We start from the raw sequence: 10,282 nt of genomic DNA, 5'->3' as shown, positions 1-10,282 counted from the left end.
TCTTTGTCAAGCAAATAAATAAGAAATAACTTGAGCAGTTTGCAGCGTTGTGAGACACTTACTGATATCCCAAACAGATTTTTTGTATTTTTCTTACATTTACATTATGACACATTTTTGTTTTAGTCTTGAACTAATAATGACGGTTGACAAAGATTCTCATGAGAACTCACATTTTACGGAAACAAACAAAGCATTCTCCATTATAAAAACACAACAAAGATGTAGCGCTTAAATAATTCCACTTAAGTGAAACAGCTGCATAAATGATGGATTGCTTCCGATAGTGTGAGGCTGGAAGAAGCAACCACATAGACCACAGTCTGTGCTCTGAAATGTGAGAGATCATTAAGTCATTTTGGCAAAGTCTTACAATTCAACTCTCTGCAACGTGCATGTGATCATGTTGTAAGTAACGAAGTAGCGAACAAGGAGCAATGAACTCATACATCCTTTTTTGTCCTTAATCCCTCTCTACTGGTTACCCGCTTTCTCTGCTTGTGGACCCGGAGCGCCTCTTTCCAAGCAGTATTCCTCCCAAAGCTCATTAAACAAATTCCCAGTCGCACCGAAAGAACACCCTGGATCCTTTTTGGGGTCACACAATCCCAAATCCATCTTTTTAAATACAGCACAGAAAACCTGCCGAGAGAGCGGCAGCGTCTTCCTCTCTGAGCAGTGGTTGTAGTAGTGCCTGTACACCTCCGACATGTTTGAGAAGACCGGCTCCAGATACAGCTTGGAGACGGACATCCCGCAACAGTACGAGGGGACTTTGGGTAAACTCTTTAGGAACTCATTCAGGACTATATGCTCCGAAGCTTTACGGGACTTCCTCTGCGTTTGCTTCTTGGCGATTTCCTCTGAATTGTCCTGCTGGGATACATTTTGTGCCCAGTTGAGCACCGACCACTCTCCAATCCCCAAAGTCGAGAGGAACATCTTTTTGCAAACTTGTTTTCTGTCACCGTCGGCTATCAAATGATACCGCATCGACACCGACCTTCTCGACTGAGTCCACGGTGCTCGTGTTCTTTCCACCGCGTCGCAGTCGACTAATCCGGACACGTGGATCTTTCTCTGAGCCCAGTTCATGCCCTGCCAGAAACTAGTGAACAGCTCGTTCCTCATCTCTTCACTGAAGTCAGCACAGAAACGGTTGGATGCCCTTTTGCAAGCACTGGACGTGCATCCTGACCCCATTGTCCTCTGACCTTTAGTTATGGTCGTGCCGTCTTTCTTTCGTTTGCTGATGTACGATTTGCCCTCCATCCTAAGTTGCTTCTGTCGATTTTGCTTCCACGTTAGCGGCTTGGCAACTCTGGATTTCTTCCTGGCCGACCCCTCTGGTTCTGGTGGCCTGTCTTTGTCTTTGTCAGTGGCGTTCACTTGTTCTGCAAAAAACGGGAAATGTCATTATAATGTGAGGTATTACTGTGATACGGCAAACACTATGGAAAATAATGGTACTAACAAACATTATTACATCAGTGCACTATGTAGGACTGTGTCTAACAGTTATTTTCATTCTCAATTAATCTATTGATTATTTTTCAAATTAAATGATTGATAATTTAGCCTATAAAATATTCAAGAATTGTGCAACAGTCCAAGGTGACGTCTTGAAATTGTTTGTTCTGTTCAACCAGAAGCTTTTGGCATTTTTGCATGATAAACAATTATTTGATTACCACGTGTTGCATCAGTTGACAAATTGATAAATCAACTAATTTCTAGTTTCAGCCCTACAACTATCTCTAGTAAGTAGATTAAAAAGAGTGAAGCCACTCACCCTGAGTAGCTCCTGCAGTATTACTAACTGCAGAGGAAGCAGGCTTCTGTTGTGGACACTGAGTTGCAGCCTGCCTCTTTTCTAATTTGTTTTCATTTGAGTCATTCTGTGTTGTTGCTCCTTTCTGTGTCCAGTTGAGCACAGACCACTCTCCGACCCCCAGAGTGGACAGGAACATGTTTTTACACACTTGTTTCCTTTTGCCATCCACCAACAAGTGATAACGGAGTGAAACCGATCTTCTCGACCGCGACCCCACCGCTCGAGATCTTTCCACGGGGTCGCGGTCAACTTGTTCTGCTACGTACAGTTTTCTCTGAGTCCAGTCCATGTGCTGCCAGAATTCATCAAACACTTGCCTCCTGGCCTCCTCGTTGATTTCATTACAAAGCCGGTTCGACGCCTTTCTGCACGCATTCGAGTTGCACCTCGGTCCGATTGCTCTTGAATGTTTAGTCACAACCTTGCCGTCTCTTTTGCGTTTGCTCACATAAGATTTACCCTCCATCCTCAGCTGTTTCTGCTTGTTTTGCTTCCACTTTGATGGATCTCCGACTTTGGCTTTGGCTTTTTTCCTGCCAGCCGCTGCCTTATCCATATTAGTGTTTCCATATTTGGCAGCAGTATGAAGGAGCACTGAAAACATCCCACAAAAAATAATTGATTATTAAAATACATATGCTCAGTTGGAAATTACATTTTTGGTTTATCAAACACAAAGATTATGCAATACGCAAGTTTATTCCTATTCCCTATGCCACCTGACAGCTAAAACAGGATCAAATCATCGTTATTCTACACCTGCAGACTGGAGAACCCTTTCAGAATAATTAGGGCACAGTTGTTAAATCAGCACATTGTTACTTACTGGTATCGGCAGCACCCAGAGGACACACACTGGGAAACTGGGAGATCATCTGTGGCTCTGCTGTCATTACCGACTGGGACCTTTTTCTGGACGATCCATCTTTATGCATGTCAGACTTCCTGCTTGCATCAGTGACGTGCCAGTGATGGTCTGGATTCAACAGCGCGCGCGCACACACACACACACACACACACACACACACACACACACACATGCACCTTGTTAAGACGTGTAAATAACTGCTGTCCTTCTGTACAGAGATAGAGCGGTAGATAGATAGCTAGATAGCTAGATAGCTAGATAGATGTATATGTATATTATAGTGTATGATACAGTAGTGTAATGTAATAGTATAATAGAAGTATAGCTGTATAATATGATAAAACAAGAAGATGTAAGAAATGCTATGAGAAGATATAATAATAATAATAATAATAATAATAATAATAATAACAATAATAATAGTAATACTAATGATGGTACTATAATATGAATGAAAGATACAGTTTCCAGCAGTCAAGTACTCAGGTGAGTGTGTACACAATGCAAACTACACAAACAATAACAAATATGAATCTGGATATGAATACAAATATAGCATCAGTGCAGTGACTGACAGTCTGAGCTCATACAGTACACACCTGGTGGGATGTGGTGCAGCCCAAAGGTCTCAGTGGCTGTGGGTCTGTGAACTGGAGGGTCATTGGTGGGTTTGGGATGGAGACCAATATCCTCCATTGCTGCGATGGCTAAAACATAAGATACAGGTTGTTTTTGGAGTGTTTGGCATCAATGCATATTCAGTGATTTAGCATTAAGCCTGTTTGTCTATAAACACTGCTCGTGCGTATTTTAACGGTGGACAACAAAGCCATGTGTTCTGAATCCAGATGTGTTCTGAATCCAGATGTTTTCTTATACACTGTAAACAATTGCTGTTAATTTACAGCAGGATTTCAACAGTATTAACCTGTTATTGCTAAAAACAGTGCTTTACTGTTAATACAAAAGAAAACCTGTTAAATTACGCTCATAGGCCGTTTTTTAACTGAACTATAATGCATTCTTAAAAAACAGCACTTTACTGCTGATCAACTGTCTAAAGTATCATCAGTAACAGTTTCATGCAGTATGTTTTTAATTCTGGGACCTGATCTGCTCATGTGAGGCTTGTACATTGTACATGATTGTAAAATCAGTGAATTAGCTTTATTGTTCTTCACTCACATGTTGTTCTGGTCAGCTAGAGACACACATTTTGGGAAAAGTGTCAACAAGTCTATTATAGCCTTTTTCCTAACGAGTGCCTTTAATTGTATTTAGTGTGACTATTCCTATGTCTGTAACCTGCTAAGTCTATTCATCTAGGCAAATATTTTTTATTAAAATGCATGTAAAAAATACAACCTAAATAGTGCATTAAAACAAATCAGTAAGGTAATTTAAAAGAAAGGTGAAAAACAGCTATATAATGTATCTTTAAAGGTCCCATATTGTAAAAAAGTGAGATTTTCATGCTTTTTTATTATAAAGCAGGTTTAAGTCCTATATAAATACTGTGAAAGTATCGAAACACTCAATCCACAGAGAAATGCACACGGCCCGTATTCAGAAACTCTGCATTTGAAACAAGCTGTCAGGATTTCTGCCCATTTGTGATGTCACAAATATACAATATTTAGATCCTTGACACAGATTTTAAACGTAAACATTCTAAACGTGTCCCAGTTTATTCATGGTTGCAGTGGATGTGAATGTCATCAGCTGACAGGAAGTACACATGGACCCAAACTGTTGCCTAGCAACGCAATTCTGTTGCAATTTTGTTGCAATTTTGTTGCAATTCCGTCAAAATGCCCTAAAACGGAGCGTTTCAGACGGAAGGGTAAATACAGGTATATTCAGGCAGACAGTATGAAGAAAAGAAAGGGTTTTTTGAACATTACAGCATGTAAACATGTTCTAGTAGAAACACAAAATACAAGTATGAACCTGAAAATGAGCACGATATGGGACCTTTAAACAGTAAATTAACTGTAAAATACTGTGAAATTAATAAAAAAAAACAGTTCAAACTGTATTTTTCATTAACAGTACAAAGCTGTAAATTTCAGCGACAGCATAATGATGTTAATTTTACAGTAACATTAAGGCAACCCTGCTGCCAGTTCTATACTGTCTTTACTGGGAAATTCTTAACAGTGTAGCTTTACATAGAAGTCGTCGTTGCAGGCCTGACAGTCTAAACATCTGTAATGATGCTCATCATCACAGTGATATCCAGCTGACTTTATGTGCAGCTAATTCCTTCCTATAGCAACCTTTAAATAAAAGGACACATAACGTGGTCTTTTGCTTACAGAGTGTTATACATCTGAAAACGTCTCGTAGACCCGTCGGTTCCATCCAGAGATCAGATCTGCTGCTCCAGGCTGATGTTTACTCCTTCATCATGGCTCTGACAGAGAAACGACACATCTGTCTGCTCCGTTAGCTCACGTTTTATTTTGCTAAATGATGTTAACAGGCGGATCTGAGGAGCTTCCGGGAGCTTCCCTACTGGCAGCTGACTGAACATGCGCACTGGAGCTCCAGGTAGCAGAATGGGAATGATGTGTTATCCCATTCAGCAGTAATATAATATATATATATATATATATATATATATATATATAATAGATCAATAGAGAAACAAGACTTGATCAAAACCGAGTATAAGGCTATAAAAATAGAAATGAATAACAGTTTTTTGATTACATTTTCATTTTTATTTACCAGTGTTTATTTCTGAGATTTCGAGAATAAAGTCATGTTTAAAAGAAAAAAAATCGTAGTATTACGAGAATAAAGTCACAACATTATAAAGTTTTAATTTTGCGTGTTATTTTCATTTTTTCTCGTAAAATTATGATTTTATTCTCGTAATATTACGACTTTTTCTCGTAAAGTTATGACTTTATTCTCGTAATATTACGACTTATTATTTAACTTTATACTGTATAGAAATTTAATTTATAATATACTATAATTAGTGGAGTTACTATTTTGCAGATTAAGATTTTACAAACAAAATAATTAAATTAGCTCCATGTCAACCAACTGCAACAATAAATTGGTACTTGCATATACATTTATCCACAATAATAATATTGAGGCCATCAGTCCAAGCCCCTGTCTATTTGTCTGGGCATTGAAAATAAAGCTATACAGATAAAATAGTCTTTCCTTGCAATGAATCTGTCAAAAAAAAAACATTTTTGTTTCAAAATACACATAAAAGGAAATATATTCGAAGTATAAGTGATTTGTGGGGGCTTTCAGCAGGCTGCTTAAAAACAGTAAGGACATATATAGCTTTGTGCATCCTTCTAACATGAAAGCAAGAGGAAGGAAGGAAGCTATCAGTCCAAAGCTTCTGTTGGGGGTTTCTTCTTCTTCAATTGCCTAAAAAGGGCCTCAGTGCAAGGCAGGGATAACCAACCGGGCAAAGCAGGCGACCGTCCTGCAGCCAAACAGCCTCGGGGGCAGCAAAAGTCTCAGGTTCATTGCTTTTGTCAGTTGTTTTTGGTTATTTTATTAATTGCAAATTTGTAAAGGAATCTGTCATTATTAATTTTATTATCGGATATTATTAATTTTATTATTTATATATGTTCTTTTCTATGTCAAATGTCTTCAGTATCGTCCAAACAACAAATTTGCCCCACGGCCCCATAACAGGTTAATGCTGCAACATATTAAGTCTTTTTTTAAATTCCTATTTTAGCTCCAAAAGTAAACATAGAGCACTATACTTACTACACTATGCTTTAATGTACTTTAGACTATTATAACGTATTACTTACACTGTCTTGATGGGTCTTGAACAATGTTCATATAACATAGATAGATAGATAGACAGAAAGACAGATAGATAGATTTAACTTTATAGAACTATATATTTTGTTTAAATGTCCAAGGAACACAAGCAAGGCTACCAGCAACAAATAGAGATAAAACTGCCATACTGTAGACATTTAAAGCTTACATAAGGGGTTAGTAAACTTGTATAACTACTTGTATAAACTATATATATATATATATAATATCTATTATATATATATAACTTTCGTACTGTTCAGTTCAGATCTTTATCATCCCATAAAAGGACTTTTTTTTTCTGCAGCAAGGCAGCATACAATTCCTAACCAGAAGATGTAAAGACATTAAAATGCAACTGTAGTTCTTAAACTCATTAATAAAATGAGGTTAATCAATTTACATAAACAAATGTGGTATTTACACATTATAATGATGTTCCAGGACTGATAGAAGTTATAAAGTAAGTAAGTAAGTAAGTAAGTAAATAATTGAGTAAAGTAATTAAGTATGTAAGTAAGTAAGTCAATAAGTAAATAAGTAAAGTAATTATTAAGTAAGTAAGTAATTAAGTAAGCAAATTAAGTAAGTAAGTAAGTAAGTAAAGTAAGTAAGTAAGTAAATAAGTAAAGTAATCAAGTAAGTACATAAAGTAAGTAAGTAAGTAAGTAAGTAAATAAGTAAGTAAGTAAAGTAATTATTAAGTAAGTAAGTAATTAAGTAAGTAAGAAAAGTAAGTAAGCAAATTAAGTAAGTAAGTAAGTAAGTAAAGTAATTAAGTAAATAGAGTAAGTAAGTAAGTAAAGTAAGTAAGTAAGTAATTAACTAAGTAAAGCTGTATTTATAAAGCAGCATTTAGAAGCTGTAGTAGTTCCATGTTGTGGTCAGCTGGTGTCGCTGCTGGACTGCTGGTAGATGTTCATGTTCACACCAGACATCATCATCATCATCATCACCACTCTGCTTTACTGTAGACGTGTCGTTACTTCTCAGTGCAGTTTATGAAAGCAGGGCTTGTTGGGATGAATACTTTGTGTATTTACTGAAAATGAAAGTGTGTTTTTGTTCGTCTTCGTCCGCCATGATGGCAGGCAGACATGTCAGAGGGGTTTTCCGTCGTCCAGGTCTATAAATAGATACTTTCGGTTTCACTTTGGCAGTCTCCAGGGCGGTCTGTCGACGTCTGAACACGCAGCCGGCTGTGAGTTACTAACGTCGACGTTAAATAGACATTTTATAGTTTGTTAGGGACGGATCGGTGTCTGTTTACGTTGTCAGACTTATAACAAACCGACACACCAAACCTGCATCATCGAGAGGACATGTGAGTTGACTTTAATCAATTGTAAAGCTACTAACTAAAACTGAGCAAGCTGCTGCACGTTACTGCTGCTGCTGTGCGTTACTGCTGTACGTTACTGCTGCTGCTGTGCGTTACTGCTGTACGTTAGGATACATTATGACTTAATAATGTCTCATATTTTGAGTGTTTTGCTGATTCGTTGGTGTTTCTGTTGGTGGGTTACTGTCAAACTGTTTCAAAGATATCATCAGTGTCGATGAAAACGAAAGTAAAGCAGAATAAAACCATATCACCACGAAGGACATGCAAGTGCAAATAAGTGGTTTGGCTGATATAGTTGCAAGGGGCTGAATATGCCAGATATTTAGCTGTGTGTTCTACATGTTTCTGCCAACAGGTAATATCAAATTCAAATAAGCTTTATTGGCATGCATGTTCAGGTTACATTATTGCCAAAGCTAAATTACATATTAATGAATAATTATGACTTAATAATATATAATATTTTTAGTGTTTTGCTGATTCGTTGGTGTTTCTGTGGGTGTTTTTTTTTTTGTCACGTTACTTTCAAACTGTTTCAAAGAAATCATAAGTTTAGATGAAATTGAAAGTAATGCAGAATAATACCATCTGCTGCAAAAATGAAAGTAAATTCTCACCACGAAGGACATGCAAGTGCAAATAAGTGGCTTGGCTGATATAAAACTCAGAAAAAAAAGTTTGGAAATGTGTGTTTGGTGGATTATTTCTCTGTTGTTACAATGCTAATTGGCATTGTATTTTACATGGTTGGAAAGCCTGTTTATTTACCTTCACAATGAGGACCAAACACTAATTTCCAAACTTTTTTTTCTGAGTTTAGTTACAAGGGGCTGAATATGCCAGATATTTAGCTGTGTGTTCTACATGTTTCTGCCAACAGGTAATAACAATATTTACTGTTCTGGAGGCTTTTGTTAGTCCCACCAGTGAAACCTGACTGTGTGCGTTTACAGGCTTGAATGCCACTGACCCTCCCTGTCACTTTTATTTTGCAGAACCTGTCCATCGTTATGCAGAAAATGAGCTACTTCTCCGCCCCGCTCTTCCTGTGCCTGGATGTGTGCGTGGTGCACGCCATCCGCTTGGCCCAGCTCTCACCTCTCCTCCTCTCCCATCCGTTCATCACTCTGTGGGGAGGAGGGTTGACCAGGGCTTGTCTCCTCGCCCTCCTCATCTTCACCTGCCCTGGAAGCCTGCCGTGGATGAGCAGCTTCGAGGGGCTACAGAGCTTAGGGGTCCTTTGCTTCCACTTCCCGGTGTACACCGCTCTTCTCTGGGCGCTAGGGCAGTCCACCATGGAGGAAGTGTGGGGGTGGCACTCCTGGGAAAGGGTGGGTGGCTGCTTTTCATGCTGATGTGTTTGAAACCATATTGAGTTGCAGGAAGGATCACATCAGTACAATAGCAGGCACTTTCTTGGTATGTTAGTATTAGGGATGTCCATAATTAACCGTTTAACCGTTAACCGACAATAAGCATTTTAACCGATTAACGCTATCGGTTAAAACGGTTAAAAGAAATGTTAATAATCAGAGGAGCGGCTCGTCACTTTAAGGAGAAAAGCTGGTCCACCTTAACATCCCACATTAAGAGGCGGGGCCGGAGTTGCAGGATACAGGAAGTCGGCTCTGGTCTCTGGCTCGCTTGAGCGGAGCGGAGGAGTTGTAGTTTCGTAGCATTTATTCACCGACAAATAAACTGTTCACACACTGCTACACCTACGTTCACAGCTAGAATGCCACCAACAACCACACACTCACCGCCAACACACACACACGGTCTGTTGGAAACTCGCTAAAGTTACGCAGACTACGTGCGGCGGCGAGCACGAAGCCTCCGGCAATGCTAGAGCTGCTAACGTAGCACAAATACACACACTGTTTGTTGGCCACTCGCTAAAGTTCCGCCGGGCAGACACACAGCTGACAACCTGCTAAACTAAACTAAATGTGTGGTGGAGACTTTTACTGGGAAAGTGGCTGCATGTCCGCGAAACTACACGCAGCATCGGAGCTGCTAAGTTAACGCTCCCGGACGGTGAACTGGGGACTCCTATCAACCAATATCTGTTGTGCTCCTGCAGCTGGTACACCGCTGCATGCGAGGCACAAATCTTGTCGGTTAACGAGGGTCGGTTATCGGTTAAGAATTTCAAAATGAGCATCCCTAGTTAGTATGTTACTGGCGGTGACAGATCTCGAGCAGGGCCCATGATGCATTGTGGCTCCCTGACCATGGTGTGCATTCATGTGCTGACTCCCAGTTCAGCTGCCAAGAAGTTTTGTACCCAAAAACTAAACACGTAAAATAAATGATAAACAAACATGGGTGTCTTAAAACTGATGATGTGGAACTGGCGAAGTGCCTTGCTCAAAGGTACTTGTACAGTGGGTACTGTAGATGCTATTGCTGCATTGTA

General features: G+C 39.2%; 2 protein-coding genes across 2 annotated transcripts in view; one reads left to right on the top strand and one right to left on the bottom strand.

Annotated features, from left to right (window-relative positions):
- tap1 (transporter 1, ATP-binding cassette, sub-family B (MDR/TAP)) overlaps positions 1-10,282 on the top strand; it is a 29,514-nt gene that overhangs the window by 9,482 nt on the left and 9,750 nt on the right. The window contains 1 exon segment of the mRNA XM_037786155.1: positions 8,859-9,194. Coding sequence (XP_037642083.1) covers positions 8,859-9,194 — 336 coding nt within the window.
- Positions 39-5,227, bottom strand: LOC119497771. Its single transcript, XM_037786177.1, has 5 exons — positions 5,021-5,227; positions 3,302-3,409; positions 2,661-2,810; positions 1,793-2,428; positions 39-1,394 (listed from the first exon to the last, which is right to left on the bottom strand). The coding sequence occupies exons 1-5, from the start codon at positions 5,064-5,066 to the stop codon at positions 475-477; spliced, it is 1,860 nt and encodes a 619-aa protein (XP_037642105.1). The 5' UTR covers positions 5,067-5,227; the 3' UTR covers positions 39-474.

This window comes from Sebastes umbrosus, chromosome 11 (genome assembly GCF_015220745.1).
Source record: "Sebastes umbrosus isolate fSebUmb1 chromosome 11, fSebUmb1.pri, whole genome shotgun sequence".
NCBI lineage: Eukaryota > Metazoa > Chordata > Actinopteri > Perciformes > Sebastidae > Sebastes > Sebastes umbrosus.
Note: the sequence above shows the minus strand (reverse complement) of the source record. Positions and strands in the feature narration are given on the sequence as shown.

What these genes read in the sequence shown, in the direction of transcription:
- LOC119497771 (XM_037786177.1), bottom strand. Translation starts at nt 5,066, where the DNA reads ATGGAACCGACGGGTCTACGAGACGTTTTCAGATGTATAACACTCT. An exon ending in TTTCAGATGTATAACACTCT is followed by an intron (nt 3,410 to 5,020) that starts GTAAGCAAAAGA and finishes CTTATGTTTTAG; the next exon opens with CCATCGCAGCAATGGAGGAT. An exon ending in TACTGCAGGAGCTACTCAGG is followed by an intron (nt 1,395 to 1,792) that starts GTGAGTGGCTTC and finishes CGTTTTTTGCAG; the next exon opens with AACAAGTGAACGCCACTGAC.